General features: G+C 31.4%; 1 protein-coding gene across 1 annotated transcript; it reads left to right on the plus strand.

The window, feature by feature from the left end:
- The first annotated feature begins 1,382 nt into the window (after nucleotides 1–1,382).
- LOC132747921 (protein white-like) lies at nucleotides 1,383–13,666 on the plus strand. Its single transcript, XM_060737452.1, has 19 exons — nucleotides 1,383–1,637; nucleotides 2,304–2,449; nucleotides 3,033–3,081; nucleotides 3,587–3,773; nucleotides 4,275–4,328; nucleotides 4,572–4,738; nucleotides 5,253–5,324; nucleotides 6,520–6,622; nucleotides 6,995–7,090; nucleotides 7,754–7,782; nucleotides 8,144–8,249; nucleotides 8,683–8,814; nucleotides 9,584–9,676; nucleotides 10,011–10,068; nucleotides 10,313–10,390; nucleotides 11,829–11,934; nucleotides 12,183–12,283; nucleotides 12,708–12,787; nucleotides 13,449–13,666. The coding sequence occupies exons 1-19, from the start codon at nucleotides 1,534–1,536 to the stop codon at nucleotides 13,548–13,550; spliced, it is 1,863 nt and encodes a 620-aa protein (XP_060593435.1). The 5' UTR covers nucleotides 1,383–1,533; the 3' UTR covers nucleotides 13,551–13,666.
- Nucleotides 13,667–19,865: the final 6,199 nt, after the last annotated feature.

The following is a 19,865-nucleotide window of genomic DNA, read 5'->3' on the forward strand; positions in this document are numbered from 1 at the left end:
CAAATGTATTAAGTATTATCTTTGTAAAATCTCATTGAAGTTCATTGTTTACATTATCACTATATATAGGGTTCACCTATATATAGGGTATACCAATATGAATGGATGATATTCTTTAATCTCGTCAATAGTCATTGATAGACATATTGCTAATTGTCGATGTTCCGCATATTTACCGATGCATTTGTGCATCCATCTCAGTTACGGATGCGGCTAAAAGTGATACATATATATGTACGATCCAGAGAACCGCTCATAAGCCCTCTGCGCATTTATTTTAAACAGCAGCGGGAGGCATGACACCCAGACTCCCCAACAAATGCTAGCTGGATAAGTTCCTCACAATGAAGAATGCAAGGTTCCTTGTGGGCTTTAAACCCAGAGTGGTGAGGTGGCAAATGGTTCTAAACCTTCAAGCACATTAATCACTTTACAATGTTATCCACTGCGTGTCTATATTAAAGGAACTCCATTGAGGTCCGAAAGCTCCAAAAACATAAAATTTGAATATCTTGCGTAGATCAGCTGGGGCACTTGCAATAGATAAAATAAAACTGAAAATTATATTATTGTGCCATTTTTGTCGCGACGCTTTCACTTTTGGGTCTTTTTAGCAATAATAAGTTTTATTGTTTTTTTTTTGTTGTTTTTTTTTGAATGAGTGAATTATATGAATGTGTGCACACAAGTTATTGGTCTTGACCTACATCAAATGGAACAATTTAAACTATTTCCAGTCTCGTTATGTCAAAAAAAAAAACCCTCCGCGGAGTCCCTTTAAAGAACTCTTCCGCAGTCTGGATTACCTGCCCTTTGTATACACAAAGATTCTATATGTTTACAATAGATGCTGGAACACGGCATCGTTGTTATGAACACAATTAATGATATAAAAAAATTGACTTCACTTGAAACCAGTGCATAGTGAAATAGTTTATTTATTGTTATACTTAAAACATCTTGCAAACTATTCCATATTTTTTACACAATGTTCCACATTACGGATATAGTTAATCCGCTATCAAAGCGAAACGTAACTCAAGCATAATTTAACAAAAATATTGGTCTGCTTGTTATTTCAACTTATTTGTAATCTGAACCAAAGGGCATTGTATTTTATGAAAGAAGTGTTTTTAATATCACAAAATGTAGTACAAATGTAGTTTGTATCATTAATTTAAGTATATTGATAAAGTAAATTGTATGTTTAAATACTTAGTGAGATTTGAATTATGACGGAATGATTGTTACGACAATAAATCAAAGAAAGATAAAATTCGGCCATATTTCGTTGTGTATTATTTCGTTTTTTTTTTCTCTTAATTAAAATGAGATTTTCGTTTTAATTGTTCGAATGAGTTTGATATTTAGAAAAGATAATATTCTATTAATCGAACTCGCAAATTCTATCATCAAAATTTTCAAAACGTATTGATATAATGCATTTGGATTTCTGAAACAATGAAGAATCTTTTTTGTTGTTGAAAATATGGGATTATTTAAAATATATAAAGGAAAGTTTTATACTTAAATATGCCTGTGAACAAAATCAACGTAGAAGCAAATGGGATAAAAAGTTGGGACGGTTCGTCCAATGGAGTCGCCCGACATGGTAAAGAACACGTTCTTAGCGTAAGGTAGGTGTTCTTTCTGTTTAATTTCAAATATTATATTAGAATATGAAGTTATAGTAAAAAGTATTTTTTATTTTCTTCATAAAGCCGCACACGGTTGAAAAGAAATTAGTTGACAAGGTTTTTGTTTATACTGCAATATTAGTCATATTATTTTTTTTATCTCGGCTACAAAAACCAAAGGGTATTTCCATGATAATTTGTAAAGTATTAGCCAGCTAATAACGCAGATCCCGGCCATATTTTCACTACTATGCAGTCTGTTCGACACACAAGTTTAGGTTGTTCAACTTTTTTAAAAAGCTTTTTTAAAATGTTTTAAAGTTTTTCTTTACGAGAAAAAATGGGGATGGGTTCCTTAGTGACTATATATTTTCTAGTGTTGTTCATATGATAATTCCTTAAGCCAAGTAGGTCCATCATATAATGATCTTCTACCCAAGTAGGTTTTAAAATTTTCTAGTCGCTTAATAAGTGAATTGGACTGAATAACATCAAATAAAGTTTAAACGGTTGCAAGTTGTTCTAATTTCCTTCCCTCCCAAGTACTCTTTAATAAACGACGATAACGTGACAAAAAAGGAAACAAACATATGGAAGAAATTTAAAAAAAAAATCACTTACATATAACATATTGTTTATAAATATATAAATAAATTGTTGTTTTAGGACAGAGGAACATCATGCACTTATAGATTCTACAGAAACAGTGGTACTGTCGTGGGAAAATGTAAATGTCAGTATTGACCCCAAAACCAAAACGTGCTGCCGGGGCAATGACGTCACAGAGGGACCGAAACACATCATTAAAAATGGTATAATAAAAGTTTTATTATTCAATATCTTGTATATAGGAAACGTACAATATTTTGTAAAAGTCATTATGTAGTAGAAAGGCAAATTAATTAATGTTCAATTCCACTAGAATGGTTTCTATTACTCAACAGTACCCTATTTTATTATACACATATAGCACGATGCAATTGTGAAAGTATGAGATTTATTTTGGAAAGCTCTTATTCAATCTTATGTCGTCATTTTAAGCCTCCTATAAGAACATCTGTCAATATATTTCGATGACATCTAAGAAAATAACAACAAAATAAATATATAAATTAAAATAAATAAATAAATAAACAACAACAATTTATAAACAATTATATGTACACTGAAGTAAATCAGAAACAATTTTACTTTTTTAAACACTATATGTACATTAACATAAATCAGAAAAAAACGCATTCATTCTGACGAAAATACGCATAAATTTTAATATGAACCATGAACTGGATGCGTATTACACAACACCATATTTGTATTTATATTCAATTGAAATGTAATTCGTCTCTCTGCTTTTTTTTTATAGTACATGTATTTGTATACTAATTATCTTTACAGCGTATGGTCACGTAAAGCCCGGGACCCTTCTTGCAATAATTGGAGCGAGGTAAGTTAGCCGCTTGTATATATCTATAAATGTTCCTACATTTAAATCTAAAAAAAAGTCTTCAGCCATCTTCAAACGGTCAGTAAGTCCTTATTATAAGGCCAACACTACTGCGACTGGTTTCGCTGGAAAGGTTTAAGCGTCTCATTTAAGCAGGTATAAGTCTTGTTTGTGGCCTTTAGGTGAAGGTCAGCGGATTCGATTAATATGAGACCTTTCAGATTTTCTGAGCATATTTTAATTTTCACTTTCGGTCTGATCGGGGTTTTTTGATAATGGAAGTTTATGAATAATTATGCCACGTTGCAAGATATGTAAATTATTCAGCTGTTCATTTTCTCTGACGAGTGTCTAACAGGCATGATTTTATAGTTGCATGTTCTTCACATGCATTGAGTTGTTACGTAAGCATAACTTAGATGTAGGTGCCTATAAATGAACAATGTTATTACGTATAAGCACCAAGCCATTCCATTCATTCTTTTCTTTTTATTTTGAATTATAGTGGGTCAGGGAAGACCATGCTGCTAAACGCCCTAGCTTCTAATACCGATCGCGATATAGTGACGTCAGGTGACGTCATGGTTAATGGAGTTGACGTAGGTAATGGCATACGCAATATATCTGCATATGTCCAACAAAATGATCATTTCATAGCCACAATGACAGTGAAGGAACATCTTACGTTCAGGGTAAGTTAATATGAAAAGTGCAAAGCCTCAAAGCGATATCGATTTACTTTTACCATGAAATAGTATAAAATAATCGTTCATTTTTATTTCACTTCGTTCCCTCGAAAATTAATTTCTTAAAACTCTGTATATAACCTCGAACCTATACATATAAAATCTTCTTATAGCTTTGTAAGTAATGAGTGTAAGAGAAGGCGCAAAGGTGGTTTGGGGGGAAAAAAAAAACAGCGAGCCAAGGGTTTTGGTCGTGCTCATATCTCGGCCTTTTTAAATGAAAGAACTTCCAAAAAAAACATAAAAAATGATATTTTATCAAAAAAAATAAAAGAATTTAAAAATGAAAATAGACTATGGAAATGATAAATGACTTATTTATAGGGGTTTGGGTTTAAGGGTGGAGAAAAAAGTAACCAAAAAAAAACATAGGGGCGTGGGGGATGAGGTTATATTTTAAATTGGACCAAGCAAAAAAGTCAAAAAACATCATTGGGATCCTGGGAGAAAACAAAGGGAATTTCCGGGGGAGAAATGAAGAGGCTTTCTTTCGCATCGGAGGTGAGTGAAATTTTAAGAAATTTTAATAGATTGTACTCGTGTATATTAAATGTAAGGAAGTACAGATGTGAGGAACTGAGGGGCACGCGAGAATTCTGATTTTGTGGTTATGAGATAAAAATGACGATGATGATGATGATGATGACGATAACAAAACGTACCCAATCCTCAAAGTCAACATCAAAATATTCTTTATATTTATTTCTGTATTTTCTTTATTTTCTGTTATATTGATTATTTCAGATCTTAACAAACCCTCCTTTATTATTCTGTGACGAACCTACTTCCGGTTTAGATTCATTCATGGCAGAAAGTATTGTGCAGACTCTGAAAGAAATGGCGCAGAAAGGCAAAACAGTACTGTGCTCGATCCACCAACCTTCCTCAGAAGTGTTTGCATTGTTTGACCAGTAAGACTTACCATCTTTTTTACTTTTCAAAACGTTTTTCTTTTTGTTGATGAAAGTCTACATTTTGAATCTTGCGAAGATGTTTTGCCTGTAAAGGACTAGTCGTGTTTCGTGCTTGAGCTACAGCAGACCAAGGTGTCAAGAAAAGAACGCTGGACTAGTGAGTGGGGCTTCAACGGAAGTAAACCCGCTGCTGTTTATACATGTTTATTATCAGTCTCATTCAAACGAAGCTTTCAATTTCTTTCAGTTTTGTAGTAGTGTCCAATTTCTTTTACTTTTGTAGTAGTGTGCGAATTCGTTCATTTATTGTGGTAGAGTGCGATTTTAAGATTTCCACTCTTTACTACTTCAAAGGCATTTTATCGCAATATTCAATATATCGATGCATTTTGAAAGGTCCATGTTCGTTATTATTTCCGTGTATTACTGACGTCATCACAACGTCTCCAGCTAATCTATATCCACAATAATACCGATTTTTTTGAAATCGATTTTTCTAAATTCATTTCAGTGTCCTCGTCATTGCGGAGGGAAGAGTGGCGTTCCTTGGTGATACGGACGAGGCTCTTAAGTTCTATAGCAAGTAAGTATGCACTGGTTCCCGATTCTTTTATAGAGAAGTTAGGAACCATTCCAGTATTGCATATCGCAAGCGGGGGTGGGGGAGGGATTATCTTTTTGAATAAATAACATAATATATAATTGTGTAATAAACAACTTTTTATGAAGGGTTAACTTTTTTCTTTTACATATTTGATATTTAAAAAGAAAATTTTAACCTTTTATATGATTATATGGTTACTTTAACAAATAAATCTAATTATCTATATCAAAGTGCAATGCATAAACATATTCAAACATGTATATTATCTAACTGAAGAGGAAGAAAAAACAATTTTATTTAGATTATTTTCAATACGTTTTCATTATTATAGCAGTATTTGATATCCGTGCCCCGTGAACTTTAACATTATTATTGCAGTATTAGATATCCGTGCCCCGTGAACTTTAAATTTATTATTGCAGTATTGGATATCCGTGCCCCGTGAACTTTAACATTATTATTGCAGTATTAGATATCCGTGCCCCGTGAACTTTTAATTTATTATTGCAGAATTGGATATCCGTGCCCCGTGAACTTTAACATTATTATTGCAGTATTGGATATCCGTGCCCCGTGAACTTTAACATTATTATTGCAGTATTGGATATCCGTGCCCGTGAACGTTAACATTATTATTGCAGTATTGGATATCCGTACCCCGTGAACTTTAACATTATTATTGCAGTATTGGATATCCGTGCCCCGTAAAACTTTAACATTATTATTGCAGTATTGGATATCCGTGCCCCGTGAACTTTAACATTATTATTGCAGTATTGGATATCCGTGCCCCCGTGAACTTTAACATTATTATTGCAGTATTGGATAGCCGTGCCCCGTGAACTATAACATTATTATTGCAGTATTGGATAGCCGTGCCCCGTGAACTTTAACATTATTATTGCAGTATTGGATAGCCGTGCCCCGTGAACTTTAACATTATTATTGCAGTATTTGATAGCCGTGCCCCGTGAACTTTAACATTATTATTGCAGTATTGGATATCCGTGCCCCGTGAACTTTAACATTATTATTGCAGTATTGGATATCCGTGCCCCGTGAACTTTAACATTATTATTATTGCAGTATTGGATATCCGTGCCCCGTGAACTTTAACATTATTATTGCAGTATTGGATATCCGTGCCCCGTGAACTTTAACATTATTATTGCAGTATTGGATATCCGTGCCCCGTGAACTTTAACCCCGCCGACTTTTACATAATGACAATGGCTGTTGTCCCTGGCAGTGAAACTGAATGTAAACAAAGAATTGAGGTGTGTATAAGTTACATTCATTGAATAAATAAGCGCTTTTATAAATGACGAAAACAAATCTCAAATATAAATCGGAAATACTTCTGAAATCAAATCGTTTTATCCATATAAAAATGTCGGTTTTGAGCACGGTAAACAAGTAAATAGAAATACATTAGTAACAAAAGTACTTTATTGATATAAATGAACGTAAAGTACACAATTTTCGATTTTTCAATTATCATTTCCGCTTATTTTTCTAAGATTATCGTCAGGAGTGTCGGAGTGATTGCGTTTTATCGAATTATAGTGTCGATATCAGTAGAGTATTTACTTTCATTTTTTTTTATTCATTTATTTCCTGTTTTCTTTGTTGTTGTTATTCTTTTATAGAAAATTTGTGATGAATTTTATCAAACCACATACGTGAAGACCATTCTGCAGGACAATAAATCAGTTGTCGAAAGTCCAAGACGTACAGGTGTAATTGTAAGGTCTATTTATAACTATTACCGTTAATAAAAATCGCATTCTTCGAATGAATACCGTTTTTTATTATAATCTTTTATATCTTATGGTAGCTGATTTAGAACATTTAAAGTTTTTTTTTGTTGTTTGTCGCTATTCATGATATCTTGTAAGGTCCTTTTATTACCATTACATTCGAATTCTTTGAATGACAACCGCTTTTTTTTGATCATCTTTTTATCTTATGGTAGCTAATTTAAGACACATTTGTCTTTCTTTCGTCTAGCGTTACTCATCATGTCTGTGTTTCATTAGGTTGCGTACGCTGTTTATCAATTAGCAAGTAATAATCATAGCGAAAATTGCCGTGCACACCAAAACGAAACAAGATTATTTAAAATACTTTTCTTTCGTTGTATAGCTGAATTAATTTGAAAGAATAAACATGATATAACTCAGGCACCATGCTAATTTATATCCACTGTTTGCGATTAAATGGCAACTTTCTTAAATCTAAGGTGTTAATAAAGCCTATATCATTTCGGGTTTACGTAGTCATTTTTAAGCGTTCTAAATCGCCATTACCCAGTGGCTTGACTCTTTGCTTCTGAAAGTTATTAACTTCTTTTTTTATCCTTTAGAAAAGATCCTTTATAACAAATTCTTGTTGTTATTGTTTTACAGTACGAAGAAGCGTTTAGCAGCAAATCGAGGTAAACGAGCAATTATTTATCTTTAATGAACATTTTAAATTGAAATCTAAAAATCGTTCCAGTCTCATAACTTTTCTTTCTTATAATGTTTATAGACTTATTATCAGTTTTTCCACACTGTTATGTACGTTATTAGATAAAATAAAAAAAGAAATAGACAGAGTAGGCATTTTCATAAGCTCTGTTTTTCAAAGATAAGCATTTTTTTTATAAATAATAGGTTCATTTGATATTCTCCCTCGAAAGGATAAGAATGTTACAATACAAGACAGCAACTTTATTTCTTTTCAACAATTATTATAGCCATTCAAGTTTATTTAATATAATTAAAGTAAATTGTGTTTGTTTACATAATTTTAAGATACGAGGCTTCATGGTTACAACGGTTCAGTTCTGTGTTTGGACGAGCCTGGAGCACAACACTCAGAGATCCAATGGTAATCAAGGTTCGAACAGCGCAGACACTTGTAAGTATCCCACCTTGTACAGACGTTATTAGCGACGCCATTAGTGTAGAACGTGATTTTATATACATTGTACATGTATAAGTAAGTCGCTAATAAGAGAAGAAATAAACAATTTTAAGGATCTCAACTGAGTTTTTTGACATCATTCTCTCACTCCGTTTTGCCAGAATAGTTACTTTAGGTGTGTGAAATGACCCAAAATTGAAAGGCGTTGTAACGATTTTCACTCAAATCAGAATAACAATAACACAAAAATACTTTTCAATTAATTTTGGATATATTTATTTATTATCTTGGGCATATCTATCAGTATTGAGTGCCCCGGCATATATATGTTAGAAATTCAAATTTTATGTTTTATGCTTATGCCATAAAAAAGTTATCATAGCAAACTTAAAATTAACAATTGCAGTTATTCGCTTCTCGTTTTCAGGTTTTAGCGGTGATTCTTGGTTTGTTGTATCTACAGCTAGACATTGATCAAGAGGGTGTACAGAACGTCAACGGCGTACTTTATCTGATGTTGTTAAACATGACGTTTGTGAATATGTTTGCAGTATTAAGTGTAAGTTTCAATATGTAAAAATCTCAACATTGCGGGTTGGATTCCCGATTGTGGGTTCGATTTCCGGGCTGGCCAACTAAAATTATTAATCGGTCTTCCGGAAAATACTTTAAATCGAGGTCCCTTGTATGAGTGCTTAAACACTTGGCGTGTTAAGCCAGGAGAAGCTTCTGGAATTGGGGTATCTTTCTGTATCTGTATCTTGCACTATGCTCCAAAATCTAAAATGACTAATAGTTTTCTGGGGTAGAGGCCCATGTTGGCAACCGGTGGCATGTATAAATAAACTCGAATACATGGGAAAAAAAAACAATTATATGTGTATTGACTGTATTCTGATTAAAAATAAGTTGGCGTTGAGGACTTAAGTTCAGTTATAATTATATCTGTATGTCATTAATTTATTTTTTTATGCACTGAAATAACAATATTAGTAAATAACGAATAACTTTATAATTTATCGAACTTGCCGATATACGAGTGTAAAATAGTTAAGGGAAATAAATAATTATATTAAACAATCATGTAGTCTATATGTAATAGAAAGAGTATCAAAACACGGGGCTATCGGGTTTGAACAGGGGATTGCCCCCGAGTCGAGTGTTTTGATGTTCTTTCTCTTTTGTATCATATCCAAAAACAAAAGCACGTTCCCTGTTATCACAATATGAATCCCCGAAAAGGTAACCAATGTACGAGCATCTGAAAATGACCATAGGTCCAATTGGATACCGGATAAAACTGATATAATTGTTCTTATTTTTTGCAGTCTTTTCCTCTAGAGTCGGGTGTATTTTCACGGGAGTATCGCACGGGTCTGTACAGCGTGGACATTTACTTCATGTGTAAAGTTCTTGCAGAGGTAACTTGTGTTTTATAGCTTCAAGCTTCAAATAACTTATCGTTTAAATGTATCTTTCTTGCAAAATAAATGAACGAATGAATAATGAATAAATAAATGAATGAATGAATGAATGAATGAATGAATGAATGAATGAATGAATGAATGAATGAATGAATGGAATTTTGATCGTGATATCATCACACAGCACGTGGAAAATTTCATTACTCTTCCTTTAAACTATTTGTTTTAAATTTAATTTAAAATTCGAGAGAAAAGAATCGCACTACCTTAATGAAACCCCTTTAAAAAGACTTTGCTTAGATCCATACGAGTTATCCCATATTCATTTCAGTTACCATCGTTCATTTTTATACCAATAGCATTCTGTGGAATATGTTACTGGATGATTGGTAAGTATAGTTGATCAATTTTAACGCCGTAAAGTACCATATTGTTAAGTAAAAGTTAAAATCTAGTTATTCTTTGATCTCTTGGTGCTTTAAAATTATTCAAACGTTTCAATGTATGTATTAGGCCTTTACTGGGGAAGCAAGCAAAACTGGTGTCCATTGCTATAAATCCCACGATGAGAAGCCTTAAGTTGTTCCTTTTCATTGATTCTGGAACATGTAACCATTTTACCTTCTATTTCAGGACTATTTTCATCTCTTAAAGCATTCCTGATATTTTCTGCTGTACTTTTACTTGTGGCGAATGTGGCAGTTTCTTATGGTATGTCCTTAAGTTTTCTTTTGTCCACAAAGTTTATTATGAGATAAGGCGTTTTTTGACGTTATATCTAAAGACTTGCAGGACGTATTTTTATAGGTCATTTGTGACTTATATAATATCTGTTAAACAAAACTGCTGATAATTTTTTAACCTTTTCTTTTATTTTTTACACCAAAGAAACTAATTGTGTATTGTAGCAACTGTAAAAAGATTTTATAACTAATACTATCAACGGAAGAAATATCAAATAACTATCTCCATATTCGGACAACACAATTTGTCTGTTAAAAATCTTGCATTTTAAAGTATTTAAATTAAATTGTATTTTAATATCTTGTAACACAAAGTGCATGTGTACCTAAAATAAAATGTTTTTATAACATATGAGCAGAGTCTTTCTATTTGAAAAACCCTCATATGACAGTATTTTTGAAATTTGTTGATGAACAATTTTCGTCACAAAATTATCAAGTATATCTTGAATGCCATGTTTGTTTCTGCCAAGTGCATTTCATTTGAGTGACTAATTCGCGAGTCCATTGTTCTTTTCTTCTTTCGCTCATACGTTTCTTTGTTCGTTAGTGCATGCGTTCGGTCGTTCAATCATTTATATATTTTGTATGTCCATTAAACCATTCATAATTATTAAAGTTTTGATAGCAATTTTGAACATTTGAGACATATTTTGATGTATATCTGAGACATAAATAAAAAAGATACTGTGATAAAATCATTTAATTGTAAATTTGTTTTATATACCGTCGAACAATTAAACTTTTTTACCACATCTTTCATGCACTGTACGCTCAAAATCATCATCGCGGTTGTAGGTATGGATTAAAGATTTTATTGATAATTTCTGATTAAATCTTTAATATCATGAACCATGATATACCCCGCAGAGTAAAAAAAACCCTATTAAACCTAAAAAAAACTATCAAACATTGATTTTTGAATAGCTAATTACTAAAAAAAATATTTTCAGTGGTAACAAAGTTGGTATACCGGGTATCCCATATTTTATTACTACACAAATGAAATATTATAATACTGTTCAAGTGAAGATTAACCGTTTATGTTAAAGTGAAGATTAACCGTTTATGTTAAAGTGAGGATTAACCGTTTATGTTTAGTTCCAAAATAACATAGTTCGTTGTAAATAGGGCGTGCATTCACCTAGGCACTTATTTTGGCGGTGACACGATAAAACTCCACCACAATAGCGGTTGGGAGTTCGACCCCTCCAACATTTTATTTATTTATTCATTTATTATATTATTATAATTATAATTATTATTATTATTATTATAATTATTATTATTATTATTATTATTATTATTATTATAATTATTATTATTATTATTATTATTATTATTTTTATTATTATTATTATTATTTTGACTAAGATGTGATGACAATATTTTTTTTTCATACACAGGTTATATAGTGTCGACGATGTCAAATTCCGTTAGTATGGCACTAGCGCTGGCGCCACCTATGATGATGCCACTGTTCATGTTTGGCGGTTTCTTTGTAAATACAAGGTTAGTAATAACCTTTACAGTCAAACTTGTGTTGAAGACCACCTGTGAATAAAAATCACCCTGTGAATAAAGACCAAGTTTCAACATTTATTCATTGATTTTATAGAGTAAAAGATACGTCTGCTTCAAACCAATAATAATAATAATAATAATAATAATAATAATAATAATAATAATAATAATGATAATAATAATAATAATGACAATAATTAAAGATCATCCATTATCTGTCATTTTCTGTACTTCAGCACTAATCCGGTGTACTTTATATGGTTAGAATACGTTTCCTGGTTCCGATACGCAAACGAACTTTTAGTTGTAAACCAATGGGAAAATATTGACACTATACGTAAGTAGTTTGAATCTTTTTCAGAACTTTTCGTGCTTTTGCAGAGCTTTTCGTGTGTTTTTTTTTTGTCCCTTTTTGTTTTCATTTTGGAATAAAAGTAGTACCTTGTATTTAATAGAATTTATGGACAGTCATTTCACTAAGAAAGCTTTTGTGCTTTTATATTTGACTTCTGGTTTTATTTACCCAAAGCAAATGTAGAATCTTTAGTAAATATGTATTTTATTAATCCCTAGCTCTGCCCGCTTAAAAATGAAATGGAAAAAATGTCTAGGCTGACCTTGGTCTGCACTGGTCGCTTGGTTAGAATAGGTTGATGTAGGCAGAGAAAGTGTTACATTTATTTATAATAATTAAAAATTCAAACCATGGCAATTTAACTTTAAGGTACTCACAAATATTTGTTCTTGTTATTTTTTTACAGCTTGTGAAGGTGGCTCCGGTAGCAGTAGATGTTTGTACAGAAATGGCCAGCAAGTTATCGACTACTTAAACTTTGATGACGTAAGCAAAATCAATCATTTTATACTGAAAAAATCAAAATTTACTCCGATTTCGATAAATACATTCATCAATGAGTTTAGTTCGAGCCATTTCTTGTTATTTATCGTAATATACGTACAAAACATACAAAATGTTCCCAGTATAAAGATAACTAGATAAGTATACATTTATGAATTATGTATATTATTTTTGCATTGGTGTTATATATTCATTTTATAAATTCATTTATAATATTAGTTTAATTTTCTTTCATCTATATGTCCGTTTAGTAAATGTGTACATTTTAACAAGTATGTATATTTGTGACTTATAAAATCGAGTTTTTGCTCTGCCTTTTTATCTAACTAACCAACCAACCAACCAACCCACCCAACTAACCAACCAGCCAGGCAGCCAATCAACCAACCAACCACCCAATCAACAAACAAGCTACCTACCTACCTTCTAACCAACCAACCAAGCAACAAATCAATCAATCAATCAACTAACTAATCAATCAATCAACCAATCATCTTTCCAATCAATAACCAACCAACAAATCAACAAACCAAACCATCATCCAACCACCTAACCAACCAACAAATCAACCAAACAAACAACCTAACAACCCACCCAACCAACCAGTTCATTAATGAATTTTGTAATTTTCTATATATTACAGGGCAAGTTCTGGTTAAACATAGGTCTTCTGATAGGATTACTGTTCGTGTATCGTCTGATTGCCTACATTATATTGTTTGTTAAAGCAAGACGAGCAAAATAAATGACTTTCAACAAAGACAGACGACAAATTTTGTAGTTTTACCAAAATTGTTATTAAAGCAGAAACAAAGACTGCGTGTATATACATTTGAATTCAGTGTTGCATACAGAGCAAAATACGCACCTGTATTTACCTGTATTTACAACATACCTGTATTTACAACATACCTGTATTTACCACAAACCTATTTATTTACCAGTTTTTTTCGACTGCATAAAAACGAAAAGGTATGGTCGTGCATATGTTTTTTTACGTGACGTTATATGCGTTATACAAACATAGTATTGGGACTGACTTTGATTAAAAGTGATTTTTGTTTACTGTTCACTTTTTTTCCTGGGTGTATGATAGATAAATGGCTTCATTACTGAAATTATTCCACACAAACTAAACTTAATAAATATGAAAACTTAATATGAAGACAAACTGCTTATGTTGGCAAGGCTATGTGTGTAAGATAGATGTAGAACTTAAATAAACATATGAAACATATTAATTTGCAAAAAAAAAAATAAAATCCTAAAAACACTTGAAATTTGTGTGGCGGTGCTGGTAGTTTACCCTCTGGAACTTGACAGGGAGCCATATTGAATTCACCAGACCACAGTTCATCCACTGCATTGTCCCTGGGCAGGGTATCAAGCAGTTTACCAATACTAGTTGTCTTCATTTTCGCAGCTTCTGTACATGCCAGACCAGAGGTACAGTGTGAATGATCGAAGAAATGATCATTTACAACAAAAGTGACCTGCATCGTTCGGGAATCGAGCTAGGGTCGCCCGATTCACAATCCAACGGTCTTACTATTGGGGTAACCAGGCGGTTCCTAAAATTTGTCCTGTGTATGATAATATGTACATGTATAATGTTAAAGTATATAAAACATGTTACTAAGCAAGAAATTAAAAAAAATATGTGTTGATACTAAATAAGAATGTTTCGTTTCAATTCAACACGTTTAGGACCTGTGCCCCTATACTCAGTATACCAACTATTTTCAGTTGTTTTCCAAACTATTCGTGATGCGATTTATAAATCGACATCTTTCATTTTAGATTTATGTCTCTAATATTTAAGGCTATGGCACCCTGGTACCTCAGACTGGTATGCAGAAAGTATTTCATGTAGAGTTCTATTGATTTTGATTTCAAATACTATTTCATTGAAAATAGTTTTGTTTATTGAAACCATAATCAACACAAAATATCAAAATCTTAGACACGCTTAATATGTAGACAGTACCGAGAAGAAACAATGCCTTTAGAAAGAAAGATTGCCATGCGTGTATTTTTGCTTCATTTCGTTTGTCATTTGTTTTGGTACCAAAGTATCTTTATTTGTTTCCGTTTAATTGAGCTATGTGAAATGATATTTATTTTGAAGTTAATAAAATATTAGATAAACGAATGATTTGTCTTTATTTATTGATTATATGCTGAGCAATATGACGTTTGTGATTATTTTCTGTTTATAAAGACCTATGACATTATCTCTAAATGCGTATATAAATGAACAAGGCTGTTAATGTAGCATTCCACTATCTTGGACAAAAAAAATCCACAGAGTTTTTGCCGCTGAGTCACACCGTAGATGAATAATGCCCAGTAACAGACCAAAGAACTGCGGCCGTAATAAATAAACCCATAATTGTTTAAAACATATGGCAACCTATATGAGAGGGTAGCAAATTCTACATACTAGCTTTGGTTGTATTAACGATACAGCAATAAACCGCTAGTAATAGCTTATTTTCGTCCGGTTAAACAATACTTAAACTTTCAAAATATGGCATGCTAGGTCATTTAACAAATTTACAGTATGTAATTGAAATACAAACTTTTTTAAGAATAAAAAACTGTCTACTGTAAATGAAGGGTCAATTTTATCATTACAATTTGTTCAGATATTTGGAAAGCAGACTGTTTAAAAATTCATAACCATTTTAACAAGATGCGACCATTTCTATCCGAAAACCGCCTGTCCTGAGCCAATTAAAACGCATAATTTAATACCACATGATAACAAAATGGACGACAAAAGACCTCAGAAAAGGGCGCCTACGGGGCACACCATGCGCCATGTTTTTGTCGGGATACCTATATAATATAGAATTGAAATACTATCTTCATATACGAAACCAAATTGAATGTGTATGCACCTATCGGGTAAACAATATATGTAATATTTACTTTAAAACAAGTAACAATAGCTCTATAGCTCAAGAAAGACTCTTTATACTCGGCTAGCTTTTTTGGGAATTATTAAACGGAACTTGTTGATTACCATGCGACCAGTGCTGTGCAGGCAAATATCAACCAGCACAGCACAGCACATCAATTGATTATTCCATAGTCTGACCAAAGTGTGTACTGTTCTCTATTCAGTACATAATTTTTCTCTTTTTTTTAAAGTTATGAATTTTTTTGATCCAGATTGAAAGACGGATAAGTCCATTTTAAGATATTAAGCGTAATAAGACACTATATCTGAAGATTTACAAATGGAGGATAAACATAATTAAAATACTTAAAGGTCGGATTTAAGTAAGACTGTCACAAAAATAGGTCAATGGACGTGATCGGTATTATACTATTGCCCCTTTGCCAATCTTCTTTGTTCCTCGTACAAAGCAACTTCATGAGGAAATATTTTTTATATTATTCGGTCACGTTTAAATCAAATTGAAGGTGAACCTTTAAACTCTTGATAATACTGAACTAGTTTTCGGATAAATCAGCTTGGCAAATAAGTCCGCTAAATATCAGTTTCACTCCGTCTTATGTTATTATTACTGATATTTTCAATATGCATCGTAACTTTTTTTATATAATATTACGAAAGTATTGCAGGTGTTTTGTAAGCTGATAAAAATAATTTAAAGTGCGTTAATAGTTCTATGGCCTTGTTAAAATATTTGTCAAAATATTTATTTATATTGCTTAATATTTTGCTGTTATCAGATTTATGAAATCAGAATTACTTAAATGACATGAATAAACATTTACGCTCTCCCTGTTTTCAGTATTGTTTTCATGTTTTCATACGGGTTTTATTACCGGTTAATTTGTAAAAACATCAAAATACCGTCTTTGATAGATTATGTCCATATATCGTTTTATATTTTTGTTTCGTTTAAACTTAATCGAACCAAATCACTGATTTTATCACGCGACCACTGTAAAAACACAATGGACCTATATTTATTCAGCTTAAATACATTAAAAGAATAAAACTCCATAAAGGGTAATAATTTGCAGTACATTTGTATTTTTAAAACGATTTTAAAAATCAATGATATTTACGAAAGCCGAGAGATTGTGATGATTTTTTATATGTAATTATATAATTTCAAACATCATTGAGGAGGAAGAAGCATATTGAAATCGATATTATATCGTTTGTGTAATAACACGGAATACCCTCTGAAATACGTGTGGTTTTTGTTTCTTATATACTTTAAATAAGGCGTATTTTAGTTCCTGCAGAACATGAATGAATAACTTTCATTCTGTTGAAGGGTATAATTGTTTTACATTGTATTCACTGATTAATAACATGTAAGATGCTTTTCATTTCAAGAAAGTAGTGCTAAATGTGAAATAATTTGTCAGAAAAAGAACAGAATGTAAACAAAGTGTTATTACTACATCTGTTCTAATTGCCAAACACAAAGCTGGATTAGCCATGTGGCAAATGAGTATATTTTTTAAAACAATAATCAAAGCAACAAATATAAAATGTTTTTGAGAAATAATGTGTTAAGCATTTTTGAGACTTAATATGCCTTTTAATTAAAAAGATGATCATTTAAGTCCTATCTAAATATATCAATAATTTTAAAAGTTGATTAGCAATACAAAACCATACAATTTCTCTTAATCGTAGATGTTTGATTTATTGCATTTGAAAAACTAAGTAAATGATAAATAAACGATATTTTCCTCAAGCAAAACGTAAAAAATTAAAATCTGTAGAAAAAAGGTGATTTCATATAAGAAATGAAAACAACATTAATTAAGAAATAGTGCACAGTACTGAGGGCCTCCTGCATTGTATTGATCAGCCACATTATGGAATCATTTTAGTTTCCGGTCGAAGGACAGAGAATCTGTGAGAAATGATAACAAAAGTTTGTGTAAAAAATTGAGGAATGAAAACAAAAGTAAATATATGAAGTTGACGTTTTATCTGGACCTAAATGACGAGACCGTTTAGGATAGGAACTTTAAAATACTGTTGCCCTCAATAATGATGATGATGATGATGATGATGATGATGATGATGATAATAACGATGATGATGATGATGATGATGATGATGATGATAATAATAATAATAATAATAATAATAATAATAATAATAATATAAAAATCATCATCACCACAATTATCATCATCAACAACAATATCATCATCATCATCATCATCTGAATTATCATCATTATCACCATCATCATCATCATCGTCGTCATCGTCAACATCATCATCAACATCATCGTCTGCGTCGATATCACCTACACCACCAGCACAACCACAAACGTCAACATCATTATTATCATAATTCTTTCAAATCATTAAAAGTCTTATCAGCATTGATAATCTTATTATCATTATTATCAACTGATGTACGGTTGGTTCCTATTGATAGGTCTGTTATTTTTTTCAGGAAACCTGCTGACACTGTGGTGTATAAAGGGGTTGAGAAGGCATCTCTTACCTGGGAACACATCAATGTCCATGTCAAACCGAAAAAATGGCTACCTTGCCTAACAGCTGAGGGAAAACACCAACAAGTTCTTCGTGATGGTATTAAACCGTATTTTAAATTTTACGTTAATTCAAACTAATAGTAATTATTTGCGTTGCAAAACCATAAATACATGTACCTGCTTTTCGTAATGTTGTGTCGTTATGTAACCGTTTAATAAAAGCGCAATGTCGAACTTCCGATTTAAAGTCACTTAGGAGTAAAGTACTTAAATTTTCTGTCATCTTTATTTAACAGTCAAATTTGAAATCGGTTAAAATAAAGAAAAAGAATAGTTTATAAGAATATTGATTTTATCGAATAGACAGGACTGATTTTAAGAAAATATGAATGCTAGAGGCATTTTATAGTACAAGTAATATCTTGAGTGTTTTAACCTAAAACGGGTATACTGAAGACGATGAGGGTGGATACCAAGAAATAAAATTGACCTTGACCTTTAAAAGGTCAATTCAAAATGGCCCCTTGAAATACTAAAATAGGTCATTAAAACTATGATACATTATGATGTAAGTAATTATTCTTGTCAAAATCAAATGATTATTCAATATGATCAGATTTTAATTAGATTGGCCACCAAATAAAACGATTATAAGCCTAATGGCTCAATTAACAGTTATATACAGTACTGTTTTACTAGCGCGTTAAGGTATAAGACTAAGATTGAAAAAAAATCACTTTTTATGTTTTGTTTACCAATAAACTTAGTTTCAAATTTTTTCTTTACAAATATAACCACTGAATAAATATTTCGTGATAACAAATTAATGTTTCGTTATTATTAAATAATATTTCGTAGTAACGAATTTATATTTCGTATTTACGAAATAATATTTCGTAATAACGAATCAATATTTCGTAATTAAGATTTTATATTTCGTTAAAACGAAATGATATTTCTAATTGGGAATTATTATCTCGTAGAAACGAATTCAATTCCGGGAGAAAGTGTGGAAAAGGTCACTTCAGGTGTTCCGTAATTTTCAACATAATTTGAAGCTATGATTTTTTTTAAGTTGTTCATTTTGTTTTCATACATTTTGCACTTATTATGGTATTTATGGTTTAAAATAAATATTTAAAAATTATTTTGAAATGTCAAAAAATTTACAAATCCTAAATTTTTAAATGGTTACAACAACATTTCTGTCACATTCTTATATAAAATTTGTCACTTGCTGAAATGTTGAAATTAATAAAGAGCCGTTTTTCAGCACATTGTGAACATTACACATGTATGCTGCATGTAAGTTTTTTGTGTGTTATTTTGTTTGTATTTGTTGTTTTCTACCGAAAATAATATCTGCATAATTCATTTTTTAGATTCAATTATAACTGCATTCAGGTATACGATGGATAATCGATAATATCAAAAAGTCATCTTAAACTTAGAAGTGTATACTTTATCAAATTCTTAACAAAAATACAGAAAACAACAAATGTTTACCATCTTGTTAAAATAAGTGACTAATTAATTTGAAATTTAAAGTTAAAGTTAAAAATAACAACAACAATATATAACAACACCATATTTTCATCGAGTCATGC

The sequence above is a fragment of the Ruditapes philippinarum genome, unplaced genomic scaffold (genome assembly GCF_026571515.1).
Source record: "Ruditapes philippinarum isolate M1 unplaced genomic scaffold, ASM2657151v2 ctg1051_1_1_1_1, whole genome shotgun sequence".
Taxonomy (NCBI): domain Eukaryota; kingdom Metazoa; phylum Mollusca; class Bivalvia; order Venerida; family Veneridae; genus Ruditapes; species Ruditapes philippinarum.

Bases quoted from the DNA above. Each gene is read 5' to 3' on its own strand.
- LOC132747921 (XM_060737452.1), top strand. From the start codon at position 1,534: ATGCCTGTGAACAAAATCAACGTAGAAGCAAATGGGATAAAAAGTTGG. The intron at 1,638-2,303 runs GTAGGTGTTCTT...TTGTTGTTTTAG, and splicing joins GAACACGTTCTTAGCGTAAG to GACAGAGGAACATCATGCAC. The intron at 3,774-4,274 runs GTAAGTTAATAT...GGATCCTGGGAG, and splicing joins AGGAACATCTTACGTTCAGG to AAAACAAAGGGAATTTCCGG.